This window comes from Apus apus, chromosome 1, assembly GCF_020740795.1.
Source record: "Apus apus isolate bApuApu2 chromosome 1, bApuApu2.pri.cur, whole genome shotgun sequence".
Lineage (NCBI taxonomy): Eukaryota > Metazoa > Chordata > Aves > Apodiformes > Apodidae > Apus > Apus apus.
In genome coordinates, this window is record NC_067282.1 from 164,811,974 (window position 1) to 164,829,845 (window position 17,872).

Here is a 17,872-nt window from a genome sequence, read left to right on the forward strand (position 1 = left end):
CATATACCAAAACTAGTATTTAAAAAGGAAATTCGTGTATCTTCTGGTAGCAGAAAGGCAGAAATCTAAGTGTCATGGCTGTCAATAAACCCTGAGCAGATTTATATTTGCATTGTAAGTGCAAAGCTAGAACAGGATATCTTTCATTTCTTTGTCCAGATTGTGCTCCTGCAGCCTGCAAGTATGTTTCTCAGCTGTGATATGTTCAGAATGCTGCTCACAGGGAACATCTTGCATGCATTTCAGAGGGACAGGTCATTCCCTCCCCCTCAGTATTTAAATCGCGCACTTCAACAGTACAGTACTTGACTCAAGCCACACACAGTAATGAAAAAGAAACACTTTACCTGGAGAAATACTGAACAGAGGTTCATAAAAGCTGCTCTAAGATTATGTGGCCTTTCGGGCATCAGAATACAGCAAAGATACTTGTTCTCAACAGCAGGAGGCCAAAATGGACAACTGTCATGGCAGAGTGTCTAACACAGTGCCTACATTCATATAGATGCAGCACTCCCAGGGCTGCAGAGACTGAATGGAAATGGAATGACTGTGTTTCTGTTACACAACATATGGCTCAGTCCTGTTTTTTCATGAAGTGACTAGGCAAAACTTTAATTTAGAGCCAGAATTGGTTTTATAACATCAATTATATAAATAAGCATATTTCCCTATTTCTAAAGGACATAGTGTCACTTTTTTCTAGACAGAACAACTATTTTTAGCTTAACCCATGCACTGTTGAAATTGCCAGCAGACCAAATGAATGCTGGTTTAACAGCTGGGTACCTGTAGAAGCATGTGAGAGTATCTCTATGTGAATCAAGTTTAAATGTTGGCTTGCATTGCCATCCAAGAATATGGAGACAGCAATCTGTGTAAAGCACATGAAAGATGCTGGGAGACTACACCACTGCAAATCTGATTCAGAACTGCAGAGTTTATAAATATGTGCCTTGGTTGCTATGGTACTTTTAGTTTTGGTTTTGGTGACTCAGGATTATGCAGCATCAAAAAAGTAACCCACCTTGAAATAGGGGGTTTCTGTGTAAGAATCTTACTTAGACCTCGTAAAATCAAAGAGTGAGAAGTCTGCTTCTTACATAATTTACTATAAAAATTTGATAGCAGTTTGTGCATAGTCTTCTTGTCTCTTTTTTCTGGATAAGGAATGTACCAGAGTTTTCACTGTTAGCTTTGTGGGTTTGTCACACAATCAGAGTAGAGAATACACTAGATTTAAAAATTGAAAGGGCTATAATTATCAAACAAACAAATGAGCAAAACAAACAAACAAAAAAAGAAAAAAAAACATATAGTAAGTGTCTCTGTCATGGCTTTTTCAAGTTGAAAAAGGCTATTATATTTTCTTATCCCACTTCTCCTTTCATAATCTATGATTCTTTATAAAAATCTGGAAGATTTATTAGAAAGTTTGGTGTAAATATACACATTATTTTCCACTATCTCCTCAAATGGATCATTGTTCCCAGAGCTGGATTTGCTGACATTAACTTTGATGTACTAGTTTACTTCACTGAGGAGAGAAAAATGTTAGGACAAAATTTTTAGAAGCAACACTGTGTCTGTTGCTGTTCAAGATGAAAGAAAAGACAACAATTATCCTTAGGGGGTCCAAACAAAAATTCTACATCCCAGAAGCTGACTATTTTGGGTAGTACAAAAGCTTCATCTGTGTACTTCTGTGGTCCAGAAGCCTGCATAAAATAGCTTTGAACTATGATTGTAATGCTAAAAAAAAAAAAAAAAAAAAAAAAAGAGAACCAGAAAGCACATTGATAACAATCTCATTGCTAAATAATTGTAGTCATCATTTGAAGCCTTACATTAAATCAACTCACAATATACACATGCATAGATGCTGTCTTGGCAAATGTTTACCTAGATACCTCTGGAGAAAAGTAATGGTACTGAATTCACCTTAATGCTATGCACATACATGCAAACATAGGATTTTACAGCACATCTAGTGTGTTGAGTAGTCTGGTAGAGATAGATCAAAACAACCTGATAAAACTAGGTCTACTTAATGTGTCCTTAAGTTGCATTGATCAGGTATCCAAAACGATCAGTGTCTCTTTTTAGCATACTGTTGTTATTATCAACACACATGCACACTTATGCAGTTACCTAATTCAGTTTTGTGATACTGTCTTGCAGTAATGACTGTTTTAGGCCAGATTTTATACTCACATTCAATATGGTCTTCAAAGAGATCCTTAATACATAGGGTTTGGTCTTACCCTCTCCATAAATCAATTTCATCCTCCATGCTTAGGTAGGTAATTGGGAAAAAGTATCATATTTCTGCAGCAAGTATTATTGGCAATTGTGTATGTTTATCTCAATTAGTACTGAATTAGAAGCTGTAGGTGGTCTCACCTCTGCTTAGCTACACTGATTTTATGACGAAACTGGATGACATCAGACTGGTAGGATGGGGTAAAGAATATGGCCCAGTATATCTTTGCTATTTAAGTTATAAACTAGGATGTGGGATATGACAAAGGAAAATTACAGAAGTTTTTAAAAAAAGTTTTAATAATAATGATTATGGTTATGATTGCTTTTATAATTATTCCATTCTTGTTCTGAATGTGGTGAATACAGAAAATTTGAAGAATTGCAGAGATTAACCAGTTTACATGAATGATGGCTCTACTTTTTGCTTAAGGAATACCATATGCTTTGCTAGATCACATTCAAGGAAGACATAATTTACTGCAGAGCACAAAGCTATCTGAGAAAGGCATATATACTCTATATATGGAATATCTGAACTTCAGCTGGTTGTGGAGTCTGTAAAAAGCCTCAAACATAAACGTAACTCCTCAATGAGGTGCAACCCAAAAAAACCGAAAAAGTCAAAGAAAAATAAAGTCAAGAATGTAGAACACACAAATAACTGCAGTGTAAGAGAAGGTTTTTGCTGAAGTGCTCTGAGAAGCTGGAGTTGAATCAGTGAAAATGCCCTGGAGAAAGGAACAAAAGGGAAGTATTAGATCTGGTCTTTAAAAACAAACTGTAGGGTACTTCAGAACAGAAAGGGGTTTGTTTTCTGAGCTAGCAAGCCAAGGAGAGTGAGCTGAAGGGGTTAAAGGAGGATCCATGACCAGAAAGAAAAAGCTGACCTGGAGGAATGAAGTCAAGAAGAGGGAAATAGAGCTCTGATGTAAATATAAAAACATGCTCCATGACAATGAAATTCCTAAGGAAGTGAATTTTGAGTAAGTGCCTATCAATTTGCCTAGAATTACTTTGCTGTTAATGATGCACTTGATTTAAATATTGCTTGCTGAAATCAGAGTATTACATTCTTCAGCTATGTGGCTTCTTTGAAGAGTCAAATTTTCAGACAGCCAACTGAGAGAATGAGAGGAGCAGCATGTCAGGGAGGCTACATGCAAAATATCAGACATCTGGGGAAGGAGGACTCAGCTTTTATCCTTTGTTACCTTTTTCTGGGTTGTAGTTGTCAGCTCTTTAGGAAGCAGCACTGGATGGAGAGCCTGCGCCCAAGGAATTTTGCCCACGAGGACAAGACCAAACCAGGCAGCTGGAACCTGCACAAATTCCCTCTTTTGACTTGAGTCAGTTGAAGCAGCCAAGCTCTCAGATGTTAACTGTCCATACTGGGGTGACGATACCAGCCCTAAGCCAAAGCACAACTCAGTCACCCCTGTGAATAACACTGCAAATAAGACTTCTGAAGTGCTTTATGCAGCGTCAGCCATAGTTCCAAACCCAGGAGCCTAAACTGTACCTCTGAATAGTCACATGCGGTGTTAATGGGAAGGCATAAACTAGGTGCCAGGTAATTGTTCACCCACCTACTTAGACTGCAAACCTTTCTTTGGCAAATCTTTCACCTTGTCTACAAGAAGTAGTCTTTCATTCACAATCACATTGCACCTGCAAATTGTCAGTGCAATGTATCTCATGCATTGCTGCACGAGTAAATCTGATGGATACTAAGCAAGCATCTCCAGATGAAAATCTGTTCTGAAAGCCATTAAGAGCAGCACATTGCGGCAGGTGCCTTGCAACTACTATTTCCTGTAAAATGCCACTGACATTTTTATCAATAAAAATGAAAATAAGCAGCTTCAGTAGGCTGTGAGACTGCCCACCTTAAGGAGACATTATAATTAGAAAAGACAAACCATGCAAAATTTGAAGTGTATGAGGTTCGGTGATCCTTTCAAGTTATACTTAGTTTCCCACAATTAGTTGAAATAAAGCTTCTTTTCCAGTAAGTTTAAAACCACATTTTGTCCCCAGAGATGATTAAACTTAAAAACAAAATACGTATTGCTTTCAGCTAAAGAAAACATGCTACACATGAAGAAACATTTGCTATGTAGAAGTTTGGTTCCTAGAAGTGGGAACTCCAAACAAATACATTTTAATCTTCGTGTCATCAGACGCTGTGTGGTTTCTAACTACTTGTTTTCTCCCAACAGAAAAGATGGATGTGCTATCGTAGGCTTTCAGGTAACAGAAGTGAACTTTAAGCGAAATGCACAATAAGCCACGGGGGTTTATTCACGGCCTCTCAGACGTCTCAGGACAAACGGGAGATGGTTCTGTACAGCAAGCTTCCCCAATGCAGTCGTGTCTAACCTCCCAGAACAAGGGATCCTCAGTAAGCCACCCCGTTTCTTTCCTTCTTTACTGCAAGCAGGTGCATTTGTCCCATGTGCCAGGGCAGGCAGGAACGCTGGTGTCCCCGAGGTGACACAGAGGGGGCTGGCAGCGACGGGCGGCACCCTGAACTTGGTGGAGCAGCCCTTGGGCTTTCCCATTCCCGAAGCCCGGCCGAGGCTGTTGGCTCGAAGGCCTACACCAGGCACCCCAATAAACCGCACCGCTCCCGCTCCCCACACACGCTGCGACGGAGCAGCACCCCCCCCCCCCCCGCCACCTCCGGCGACGGGGCAAGGCCTCGTCGCGTTCTGGGTGCACTGGTCAGCCTTGACAGCAGACCCAGCCCGCCGGGGCAGAGGGCGGGCGCCCGGGGCCCGGGCAAGCAGCGGCCGCCGTGCAGAGCCGCGCTGCCGGATGCCCCTCGGGCCTGCGGTGGCGGGGACCTTCCGCCCGGCGGGGCAGGGCAAGCCGGCGACCTTTCGGCTGAACTCTTGAACTCACGGGGCCGGGACGAGGCAAAACCGGGCCAGGCTCGCCCCAGTCACAACACAGGCGCGGGCTGTGGCGGGGCGGGCACCCGGGGCGGGCACCCGGGGCGGGCACTCCCCGCTCCCTCCCAGCCCTCCCCCCCGCGCCGCCGCCGCCGCCGCCGCCGCCGCTCACACCGCCCCGCCCCGCCCCGGCCCCCGCCTCCGGGAAATCTCGCGAGGTTATGCTAAGGAGCCGCCGCCGCCCCGCCCCGCCCGCCGCCTCCCGCCCTGCGCCCTCCATCTGGGCGGGTGAGCGAGCGAGGGCGGCCGCGGTGCGCTGTGGGATACTGGCGGTATATAGTCTATCCTCGGTGCGGCGGTAGCGAAGGGGCCAGGCGGGAGCGGGGTATGAAGATGGCGGACGCCAAGCAGAAGCGGAACGAGCAGCTGAAGCGTTGGATCGGCTCCGAGACCGACCTGGAGCCACCCGTGGTCAAGCGTAAAAAGACCAAGGTGAAGTTCGACGACGGCGCCGTCTTCCTGGCCGCCTGCTCCAGCGGGGACACCGAGGAGGTGCTGCGGCTGCTGGAGCGGGGCGCCGACATCAACTACGCCAATGTGGACGGGCTCACCGCGCTCCACCAGGTCGGTGCGGAGCCCTTTCCGCCGGCTGCAGGGGGGCCCTGGCCGGGCTCGGCGGCGGGACCAGGGCTTGGGCAGGCGGGGAAGGGGCCGGGGGGTGGCGGCGAGGCCGGCCGGCCGAGTGCCCCCTCGGGAGGAGGTGGCGGAGGAAGGGGCCGGAGGCGGCTGCTCTCGCCTCCGCTGGGGGGTGTCGGGGCGGGGAGGGGCCGGGAGCGCGGGGCGGGAGGCGGCGGCGGCCGGGGTCAGGCTCGGGGGCGGCCGGCCGGAGCGGGCCGTGGGGGAGCGGCCCGAGTCCCTGTGCCGGCTGGGCTGGAGGGGCGAGAGGCTGTGCCCCCTCCGCCGAGGCCGGGCGGCGGGAGGGGGCGGCTGGGCCTCTCCTTCGGCGGGGAGGAGGTGCCGGTGACCCTCTTTCCCCGCTCGCCTCGCTTCCCCTGTTGGTAGCGCCTCCCTCGGGAGGGACAGGGGGAGCGGGCCCTGCCCCGCCGAGTCTGGCAGCCGGGCGGGGAGGACGGGGACAGGTGCCCCCCGGCGGAGGGGTGGCGGCCGGCAGGTGAGGGAGGGCGGGCTCGGCCCCGGGGAGCTTGCCCCGGCTGCCGCTCTCCCGGGGTCCCGGTAGCAGTTTCCTGCCGCCCCCCGCTTCCCGGTTTCGCAGCAGTTGAGCCGATTAAACCCCGCTCGTGTGTGTGTGTGTGTGTGCGCGGGCGGGCGTGTGGAGAGACGGATCATCTATTTCTCTCCGGTTTCTAAGGGGAACCAATGTTTTGTTCCTAATATAGAAACGTGTATCAATAACAGGCTGCTTGCTTTCTTTAGTGATGGCCTGTGCCGCAGTGTGAAAGCTGAACTTTATGGGGGAGCAGGGCTCTTAAATTTTTCTTTTGTATCGTTGGAGAGCAGTAATAAACCGAATCCATATTGCTTTGTTCTGGTGTGGGTGTTGGGGGGGGGGGGTTGGTGCTGAGGGAGATAACTTTCACTTGGGGCACGGGGGGAATGGAAGGGAAACTGGCTGTGAAGTTTCCTCAAAATGGATGCTTTGTGCATGTTGAACTTCATAGCAGTCTGATTGGAATCTCAAAACGTTAGCCAAATAAGGAAAGGCTGTGGCAATCCGGAGATAATGTGGGTTTGCCTGAATAGTTTTTGTTTCTCTAGAAGGCCAAAAGCTTCCACACAGTATTAGGTGCACTGGATATCAAAATAGCGGAAAAATTATCTTTTATAGGCTCCCTTCTTGTTCTTAAGTTTAGAAGCTGTTGAGTAGTTAAAAAAAAAAAAAAGATTACAAGATGTGGATTGATCAAGTAGAAATCTTCCCAAAAATCATTAGGTGAGGTGATCAGGACGTTGTTACACAGTGTTTTTCTTAAATTCACCATCTCATTTGTGCTTAATGTATTTTATCCGTCCCATATAGTTGTTTTCAAGGATGTACGTCTCTCTAAATATGTAAGTTGCCCAATAGTACTGAATAGAAGCCCTTCCGGAACATAAGATACAGAATTCTGTTACTCTTTGCTGTATTTCCTGTGTATAGGTTGTCACTTGCTCCCCTGTAAAGGCTTTTGGTTTATTTTCAGTTGTGAACTGAACAGGAAAAATGAACGTCTGTTGTGGTTAAGCCTGTCAGCATGTTACTGCAGCACGGTTGCCTGACTTCAGGCTAGCCTGTCACTTAGTAGGGAGGTTTTATGTATTTATTCTTCTCTAATCAAGTTATGATTGCTTCATGCTTCCGGGGAACTCTGTATGAGAAGTCAGACCTTAACTGGTTAGGTCATCGTGTCGGCGAGTTACTGTGCTCCAGTGATTGGTAGAAAGGGATGACATTTGGTTTAACTCTGTTGTTAGAATGGTGTTATATCTCTTTGTGAAGTCCAGATGACATTTTCAAAATGTTTTTGATACTATATAGAACAGAGCTTTAATCAAGATAATTCTGAGCTTATTTTCCCCTTCTTCTTACCTGTACTCGCTTTGCAGTTTGGAAGAACAAAGTCTAAGGGAACAGAGGTGAAGATTTACAACACTGCTAAAACTCTTGCTCACTCTTGTCTTCCTCCCTTCCTCTAATGATATTCAAGGGTCTTTTCTGGTTTTATAATATAAAAAGCAAATAAGATAGATTGTGAAGTTACAATCCTGTTGCTGTTGAAGAAAAGGCATATAGCAAACCTCTGCCCATGTCCTACTGTTAATGATTTCACTTTTTTATTAGCAATCAGTCTTGTTTTCCTCTAATGTGCCATATAAAAGGTGCAAATCATACATTATGCAGTCTATAACAACAATTCCTTTTATCAGGTTTGGCTGTGGCATGGGACGAAGTTGTATCTATTCCAAGGGAAACTCCTCAAGAACTTGTCATTCTTCCTGACAAGAGTTTTTGACTGATTAATGTCAATTGAACTGAAGTCCATGTTGTTGTGTTTCAGAGCTGTGGTTTGCTGTTGCTTTGTGCTTGCTTGTTTGTTTATTTGGTGTGGTTATTTGTATTGTCTGCCAGATCCCATAGAGACTTCACTGCTTCACAGGAATAAATTTATCTCAGCAGAGACAGAATCATAGAACTGTTCAGGTTGGAAAAGACCCTTGGGATCACCGAGTCCAACCATCATCCCTACTCTATGAAGTTCTCCCCTAAACCATATCCACCAACCTGACATCCAAATGACCCTTAAACACATCCAGGGGTGGTGACTCAACCACCTCCCTGGGCAGCCTATTCCAGTGTCTGACCACTCTTTCTGTGAAAAAAATTTTCCTGGTGTCCAGCCTAAGCCTTCCCTGCTGTAGCTTGAAGCCATTCCCTCTTGTTCTGTCGCTAATTACCTGTGAGAAGAGACCAGCACCAACTTCTTTGCAATGACCTTTCAGGTAGTTGTACAGACTGATGAGGTCTCCCCTCAGCCTCCTCTTTCTCAAACTAAACATTCCCAGCTCCTTCAAGTGTTCTTAAGATTTATTCTTTAGGCCCTTCACCAGCTTCGTTGCCCTCCTCTGTACTTACTCCAGCACCTTGATATCTCTCTTGAATTAAGGTGCCCAAAACTGGATGCAATACTCCAGGTGTGGCCTCAAAAAAAAGTGACTCTGCCTTTTTTAGGATGTCCTTTTTGTCTTGCATCTAATTTTTTTTGCAGTTACTGAGAACCAAATGTATATGTCTGAAATAGCAGTAGAATTAAATATTTAATATGCTACTCAGCCTTTGTTTTGCCTGCTAGATATGAGAATTACAGGAAGAGACTAATGCTGTGTTTTATTTTCTACAGCCCAAGTGGTTGGAAGTGCTGAGGGGATAGTACCATTCGTCCTGAAGATCTAGTGAGCTTCAGGTCTGTTTTTTAACAGAACGTTAAGCTTTGTTAATAAAGCCATTAGCTAAACTTTTCCTATATCAGTGGAGAAGAAAGCCATCGCCATCAAAAAGCTTTATGTAGGATTGTTTCTCTTAATGCATATGGAAGAGAAAAAAATACAATTGGCTTAGAAGTAGGAAGAGGGAGAGTATATATGCGAGTACTTACTCATTGACAGGGTCAACAAATGAAGAGATTTTGGTTTATATTTGCATGCACATAAATGAGTGGTCGTCAGTGCATTGTATCTGATGACATGCCAATTAAATTTATTTGAGTTAAAGGTCTTGCAGAAGGGGAAGAATTTGTCATTAGATGGTGATTATTTCAGTATGTAATGTTGGGTTCAAACCTCATTCTCTTTAAGAACTTGTGTTTGCATAAGTTCTGGTTAGGCCTTCAGTGCAAAGGACAAAACTGGGTATATCTTTCTATCTATGGTTGATAATATGCAGTGTAGGATATTGCAGCAGGGTAGTATGTATTCTTATGTACGTATTGTGCATGTATGTCTGTAAGAACAGAAAGCTTTTAAATTAGACTTTGAATTTACAATTGGATGTCTGTTCTGTTAATTTAAGTGGAGGCTGAAGTTGAATTTTTTAAAATATTGCATTCCCAGACAGTTGTCATGCAGGATGAGATCTAGCTTACAGATTGTGCAGTTTTTCTAATCTGCCTTAACAGTTGAATGTAAGGAGAATTTGAGAGAAAAAAGAAGCCCGAAGATGAGCTCTGACCTTGCAGGTCAATAGCTTCTGTAAAGGGTCAGAAAAGTGGTGTATTCTGAAATAATGTTAAGAAGAGTCTATATGCAGTTTTCAATAAAACCTGTTCCCTTCTAGGACAGACATATTTATTTGTAGTGGGATTTAATTCTGTCATCTCGGAAGCTTAGCACCTATCTTTCCTCAGAATTTGGTCTCTCTCTTCCTCTCTTTCCTTGCACTCCATGAAAGAGGACTTGGTTTACTAGCTCTGATTGGAATTTGTTGCTGAAGTGGCTGAAAGTAGTTTGTCTTAAAGTTATATAGAGTTTTGTACAGGAAAGAGGAGCCCACCCATTCTGGGCAGTACTATGGGAAGGCTCCATGTGGTGGGAAGGGACCATGATGTGACCTGTTTCCTGGAAGGCTGGATTTCCTGTGCATGCTGCTCCCATGGGAGCATGGGCTGTGCACTGTGGAGTACCTGCAAGCTCCTGATAAAGAAGTCAGCTGAGATTAAGCTGTGGTTAGGTATGACAATTAATGCAGCCTCCTTTTTGGCTGCCCTTTTTCTTTGAGGCTTCTCAGACTTAGGAGGTGGTAACCTGTTTTTTGGCCTCATTCTGTCTGGGGGAGGAAGCTGGGTGCTGTGGCCTAATTCTACCACATAGCATGAAAGAAGCATGTCTTGCTGTCTTGATCTTGCTTCTTCCTGGGGAGAACAGCGCTTTGGAGGTAAAATAAGGGAAATTGTCTTGCCTGTTTTTATGGAGATCATTGAGTACTATAGGTGTTGTCATTGGTGAAGGCTGAACAGCAAGAGAGGCTTCTTATCCTTAATGAAGTATTCATATGCTCTTTTTTACCCCAGGCAAGTACAGTTTAATTAAGGAGAGTACCCCAGAGGCGATCTCTTAGTTTCAAAGATCAGTGTTTTTCTGCAATTCTTCAAGTACTAAATTGAATATTAAGGTGAGACCATTTTACCCACTTTGTAGTTATGTATTCATTTTCAGGCGTAGCAGTATGTCTTGTTAAATAGACATTTTGACTTTATGCCACTGCTGTAGGACTCTGCTGTGTTGATCCCTCGGAAGTAATTAAGATGCTGAGAAACTTATTCTTTCTAAGTCATTAAGGACTGTTATTGCTGTCTTAGTATTTCCTGTGGCTTCTATGGAATTTATTTCTTGGGTAAAAAAATACCTTATTTTGTGGGAGTTTCTGCAATAGTTTGTGAAAAATTCTGCCAGGACTGCTGGTGGCATGCTTATAGCACCTGATATAGTAAAAGATATCGTTACAGTTGGCACCAACTGTCATTCTTGTAACAACATCCTTTCAAACAGCAAGGAGTAATGAAAAAGCAGGGTAAAATCTACCAGTGTTGGATCCCTTTGCCTTAGAATTTGATAGAGGGTATTAAGGCTGCACTGTCGGGATCCTTTTTGATGAATGATAACACAGGTCATGTATTTCAGCTGAGGTCACAGCATGCAGAGCATGTCAAGTCATAAGAGCAAAGAACAGCTTGCTGCAGTCTTAAATCTCCAGGGTGTTTGCATCACAGCAGCAGCACCCAACAACCAAAAGTAAGGAAGGTATGGAAGTAGCTCAAAGCTATCGTAATAACCTCCTGGCTATGACTTCTGCACTGACACTTTTGAAGGGTGAAAATACTGGTACATAAGGTAAACTTGTTAATTTTTCAAGACAGTCAAGTAAGAGAACTTGCTTTTGTACAGAAAGGTTTGTACTCAGGTATGAAACTGGTGCCTAAATGTCACTGTTTGGAGGAGAATCAACTTCCCACCCACTGAACCTCCTAACGCTCTCATTGTAGATGATATAGAGCTGAGAATTCTGGATTTATTTACTCAGATTCTATTAAGTTATCATGATGTATTTTTAAGTTCTCTATCTGTACAAGAAAGCACAGCATTTGAGTCCTGAAGTAAGTGTAATGTTGACTTCACTCAGTGATTAGACTACAGAGGCATATTTGTTTAAAATCCCCTTTGTAATAGGAGTTGGTTCTTGTGTGACCCATAGATCTTTTTCTGCATAGTTACAGTAGCTAGGTTCAGATTCTACAATTAGTACTTGTTAAGTTCCTTTTGGTCTTGTCATCTAAGTTTTGGGGCCTTTTTATCTTTTGAAGTTGAAGCCAGAGAAAAATATGTGGTTCCTCATAATATACTTGAAGTATAACGATTTTAAATGCTACATTCAAAACAATTGTTTTCTGCTTAGTGTTTTATAAAAGCAAGAAGTAGCAATCACCTTCATACATGTAACTCCAAGTGTCTCTTGGCCTTTTCATTGTCAAGTTTGAACCTGGGATTTGTGTGTCTGGTTACATAGCTATGGGTATTTCTTGTGCACAAATAGAACAACCCAAGTATATTTTAGCATATATTAATTATTTTAAGTAATATTACTTTCCATGTTAGTGTAACTATCAGATTGCTTAAACTTAGCTACTCATGGAGGAAAATGTCTACATTTAAAGTAAGGATAAATTCAGCTGGTAAGGCTTTAGTATTTACCAAAGCTGATGTTTAGGGACAATTTCTGCTGGTCTGTAGCTGTGAATTTTGCTGTAGCATTAATGCTGCATTTGCAGTAAAACATTACTGTGGTTTTCTATGTATTCTTACACGTTCTTGGTGGTTTTAGAACACTTCCATGAGAAAGCATCAAAAGCACCTTCTAAGAGTAGGTGAGATGTGCTCTTGTACGAATAAAACTGTGATGAACAAGGTTGATTTGAGGCCTTTTTGGTCTTGACATTGTAGTAGCAAGTATGTTTGTTGGGTTTTTTTAAGAAGTTACTGTATTTCCATGTGTTAGCTAAATCTGAGGCTAGGAGACAGTAGCAGTCAGTATACATCATTAGCAGAGCTACAACTTAGATCTTGAAACAAAGGATATGTATTCCAGGCTTAGGGGTATATGTTAAATTTCAGTTGGAACAGATGGTTTTACAGGCTCCTGGCCAGTTCTTCTAGTTATTTTTTCCTTTGCTCACACTCACTTGCTCTCTTTCTTGAAGCTGTTATTTTGGCTGTTAAGACACTTCCTGTTGTCTCCTTCCTTGCCTCTTTCTGTGTAATTGTAATTCCTGAGACTGGGTTGACAAGAGATAGAAATGAGGAACATGCAGATGTTCTACCAAATACTTATATTTTATCCAAGAAAATATTCAGGCAAGTTAGACCACCTAATATGCTCTGAAAGGAATGAGGTAGTGGTGGTTTTGGACAACTGTATCATGAGTACACCCATCTGGGACTCTTACAACCAAGAAATTGTAAATTCTACCTTGTTACTGCCATACTGTAGTATCAACATAGAGTATATGCATATGGAACATGCAAAGTTAAAAGGACATTTTCCTAATAAATGTTACATCAGTGCTTAACAATATGTCTTTCTTCATTGATCTGGGCAACCATAAAAAGACAAACTGGAACGCAACTGCGAGACAGTGGAGCTGTCAGTAAGCTGGGCAGCTTCTGATGCTGCTGGGTGGGTGGAGACATTCCAAGCTGTTTTACTTTCCTATATGCATTCCTGAAATGACAGTCAATGGAAAGCATGGCATAAGACTGGCAGCATTCCTCAGCTGTTTCCTTTCTAGTAATTTTAAGACTGTAAGGATAGAACAAGAGGGCAAAAGATGATCAGGGTACTTGGAGCCAGAGAGGAAGTGTTTCTTGATTTAATTTTTTTAAATGCTTTGTTTTGACAAGACCTGGTACCCAGCTTTTCAATTTCAGGTTTGTTGTTTTGGTTTGGGTTTTTCTGAGAACACTGAATCAGCCAACTGTGCTTATTCTGGAAACTGTGAATCTTTGACAACTCATTTTGAAACCAGAATTAGAGCAATAGGATGAAGTCTTTGAACAACACTGTTTCATTCATGCCTGAGTGGTGTTTGCACTTACACCATTAACAATATATTTATTGGATTAATGGCTTCTAAAAGTCTGTTAGTGAAGTTGGCTTTAAGAAAAAGGTGAAACCCTGGAAAAAAACTTGACCAGCAAAGGCAGCCTCATTTTGGGCCTACATAGAGAAGCAGATTTGTTTTCAAGGCTGCAAGTATATAACTTCTGATTAATTTAATTTTACATTTCATAGAATCATCAAATGACAGCTTGGAAGAGACCTCAAGGATCATCTGGTCCAACCTTTCTAGATAGCGTTTTGGTCTGTAACTGGCACATAACCATGTATTTTGATACTAAAATATCTGTAATCTGTGGTTGTTAGAAGAACATTCAGGAGCCTCATTAATTTTTTTTTAAATCAGTCTGAAATATCCTTTATTTTCCCATGTTACGGTTGTAATTAATGCTCTGAAGTTCAAACTATGACAATTCTCTTTGACAGGATCAGTTAGCCAGTCATTGGTGGTTACTGTGCAAGTTTTAGTCCTTGGGTGATTATTTATTTAGTTTTGCTCTTGGTGTTCTACCATCCTGACAGTGAAGCTAGAAGAGTAAGCAAAGTGTTTTCTATATACAGACTTGAGTATTTGAGGTTTCTTGTATATCAGGGCATTACATACATGGCCTTGTGTTGGGGATCTAAAGTATGACTGCCACTTTTCATGTGAATTTTATTTTCCTGTTAGTTTTTGGTTATTTCACAGAGTGACTAGGATGAACGCTAGCAGTGTGAAACTTGTTTGTTAATAGTTCTCTTTCAAACTTACAGTTTTGTTTCAGAACTTACAGTTCTGTTTCAGATGCCTAACAGTATTTTTCTTAAAATTCTGTGCTTGAGCTGAATATTTGTCTAAGGCAAAATATACAATATCTTCATCTGGTAACAAAGATGAACACAGCTGACAAGTATGTACACTGATGTGCTACCTTCTGATAGACTCAACTGTGATGAAGCTTTCACTGAGAAGCTGCATTCCTCTGTCAAATCTGGGATCTTAGTGGGCCCATTTTAAAACCAATATACCATCTCAGGCTTCTGGCTTTGAAACTTTTGACTTAGTAATGTCTTGAAATTTACTTCAGCATTCTTGATTGAAAACCTATGCTTCTGCTACTGAAGTGAAAAATTTGTTATTTTAAAGCCTCGGAACATGTCATCCCAAGTTTTAACAGAAGTGTTGTTGCTTGCAGTATGTTCACGAGTGTATGCAATTATATTTGAATGAGTAGGCTTAATTAAGTGCATAATCTTAATGAAATCAATGAGAATTTTCCAAAGTGTGTCCCCACCCATCCCAATGATGAAACAATCCGAAGCTATTGGTATTATCTCCTTGATCAGTCTTAATTTTGACTACCTTTCCTATATTCTATCAAGTATAAGTAACCCTGCTTATTGCTGTTGCAGCATTAAGTTAATTTTAAAATCTAATTTAAAAGAGTCAACAACTCTTCAACTTGTTCTACTAGCCTGTTCTTTTGGAAATGTTTTCAAATCAATCCAGCCTGGTGCTTTAGGTACTATGGGAAGGCTCCATGTGGTGGGAAGGGACCATGATGTGACCTGTTTCCTGGAAGGCTGGATTTCCTGTGCTGTATGTGCTGTGAAGTTAGGCAAAAATGCATTGCCTTAGGTTGTAGTCCAAGTGAAAAGTGAAGATTGAGGTGACAGCATTGTGCCTGGGGGCAAAATTGGGCCTCTTTTTGTTAATTAATAATCTCATTTCTATCAAACCATATAAAATGTTTTCAGAAAGTTTGCCAAACTTCTCAATTTGCTGACACTTATTTTTTCAGCTACTGCGACTTGTATTATTTTAGGTCCTAGTGATAAAGATTTTCTCATGAGAAGTCTGCACTTTTGTCTCCTACTTAGTAGAAAATAAAATTTTAACACTACCTCTGAAAGAAGAATTTTTGTGTCATGTCAGTTTCTTGGCTTCTGTATAGCAGTGCAGAGAGGGTGAGTTGTGCTAATACTGTGGCTGTCAGTGGGTTTTTGTTTGTGAATCTCTGAAGGGGCCTTTCTGGTCAGTTACTTTCTACTTGCATGGCAGACAATCTAGCCAAATGCTTGGCGTTGTTTGGGTTTTTTCTGTATAGCTAAACCTGTATAATAGTGATACTGAATGCCAGTCTTGTATGTCACGGTGCTTACCAGGTATTTGTATGCTTAGGGAGAGAAACAACTTTCCCCATCTCTCTAAGAGAGTAACTTAACGTGTAGTGGCTCTTGTGCTTAACACTTGTAATACACTTAGAAAATGTTGAAGAATGTCACTGACAAGTATAAAATGGCCCTCTGTTTTAGTTGAGCTGCCCTCAACCTGGGTTTTATGCAAAATAATTTCTTTGTTTTTACCTTTAATATGCAATGTCGTATCTTATCCACAGCCTACCTGGCTTGTGTCTGATCTGTCATATCTGACTTCAAAGAAAGCTTGTGAAGCTATTATGTAAATGAGTTTTACCTATAGATGTGGTATTACCTATATGGCAGTGATGACTTAAAAACTACTGTTTAAAAGGAAAAGACAAGACTTGGTGTGGATGCTGGAAGACATATTACATATTTGATGAAAGTGTTTTATCAGTTACTGACCCATGTAAGAAGCTGTTGTGGGGGAGAGCTTCTCCAGTTGTTTTCTCAGCAATTGCAGAGGATTCTGTACTCCATAATATAGTGAAAGTGTTGACTATAATTATAGGTCTGCATTTGCAAGCTCAAGTGGCTTTTTGGATTTTTGGAATACCTTCTTTACTGTTTTTTAAAATATTTGCTTCAAATAAACGCGACTGAAAATGTTGCATTTGTGCTCCTAGAGTAAGAAAAATTTTCTTTTTGGTACATAAATAGCAGCAGGTATAAAAATAATGAATATAAAGTGGAGGGGGAATCCAAATGAATTTATAGATTGTAATAGCTTTTGAAAAGACCCAGGTTAAAGGAGCTGCAGGTTGGATTCAGGAAGAGGCAGAAACTTGCAGTTCTGGATGCAACTCCACATACTGATGTGAAGTACGGAAACACAGGCAACATCTGGATGCGTGAGTATAGGAATTCTTTTTTAAAAGAGCTATTACTTGCTTTCCTGAAAGTAGGTTGAGATGTGTGGGGGTATTTTATCCTTTCCCTAATTTTCTCTAGAGGTTTTTTTTCTTGAATTAGATTATCCTGGTGCTAATGTCTATATGTAGTTATCCTTCACCTAAAACTAGTAATTTCTAACTAATTCTTCCTAATGCGCTAGCTCTACACTAATGAGTAGCAATGACAATCTTAATTTTATAAGGCTGTTGAATTTGGAATCCATGTGCCATTCTAGCATCTAAGCAGTGTTAAAGACAACGCTGTCTTATGATGAGGCTACTTTTAAAAAGCTAAATGAAGACTAGGCATTTTTTCCTTTTTCTCCCTGTAGAGGAGACCAAGTTTCATATACTGATAATTGTAGCTAGTTGACTACCATTAACTAACTAAAAAATATTTAGTGTCAGATGCTCAGTTTACATGATGGTGTGGTAGATTACTTCTGCCTCTTTGGTGGTACCACCATGTCAGATGCAGTTCTTTAATTTCTGTGAAGGGGAACATGCAGGAAAAGGTATTTATGTCACTGGGAGGAAAACCAATTTCCATCTTGCTGTCCCTTTTGCCTTTTGTATCACACAATTATTTTGTGACAGTTTGAGATACTGCTTTTTATATTTAAAAAAAAAAAAAAACAAAACCAAAACTTAACTGCTGGAGTCCATTCAGTTTATCTAAATTCTTAAGCAGCACTTTCCCCCACAGTTTGTAGAAGAGCAAAGCTATACTGTATGGATACATGTGAGTATACCACAGATGATGGAAATTCTGTTCGGAGAAACATGCATTGTAGGCTTGAAGTCCCAGGTGATTCTGTGGTACTGTTGTAGCATGCCTGAGAAAGACTTACCTATCCTCTTACTAGTTAGAAGTTAGCTAGTATTCAGGTTTAGTTTATTGGGTTTGGTGGTGCTTAAGTCTAGAGGCTTCCCCAAAGTGTTTGAATGTCACATTGCCTTCAGTGAGAACTTCATGC

At 41.9% G+C, this 17,872-nt stretch overlaps 1 protein-coding gene and 1 long non-coding RNA gene across 6 annotated transcripts in view; one reads left to right on the forward strand and one right to left on the reverse strand.

Annotated features, from left to right (window-relative positions):
• Window positions 1-2,546: 2,546 nt before the first annotated feature.
• LOC127387617 (uncharacterized) lies at window positions 2,547-5,273 on the reverse strand. Of its 2 annotated transcripts, none has more exons than XR_007890172.1 (3): window positions 5,170-5,273; window positions 3,477-3,673; window positions 2,547-2,993 (listed from the first exon to the last, which is right to left on the reverse strand). It is a non-coding gene; the product is annotated as an uncharacterized LOC127387617 (long non-coding RNA). The 2 variants fall into 2 exon arrangements; XR_007890173.1 differs by lacking the exon at window positions 5,170-5,273 and adding an exon at window positions 4,645-4,879.
• Window positions 5,274-5,452: 179 nt separating this feature from the next.
• Window positions 5,453-17,872, forward strand: part of PPP1R12A (protein phosphatase 1 regulatory subunit 12A) — a 120,676-nt gene continuing 108,256 nt past the window's right edge. For 3 of the 4 annotated variants that reach the window (XM_051610072.1, XM_051610062.1, XM_051610042.1), the window contains exon 1: window positions 5,468-5,783. In XM_051610072.1, coding sequence (XP_051466032.1) covers window positions 5,547-5,783 — 237 coding nt within the window. In that variant the 5' untranslated portion in view covers window positions 5,468-5,546. Of the gene's footprint in view, window positions 5,784-17,872 lie in introns of all 4 variants that reach the window. The other variant, XM_051610032.1, reaches the window with a different exon arrangement.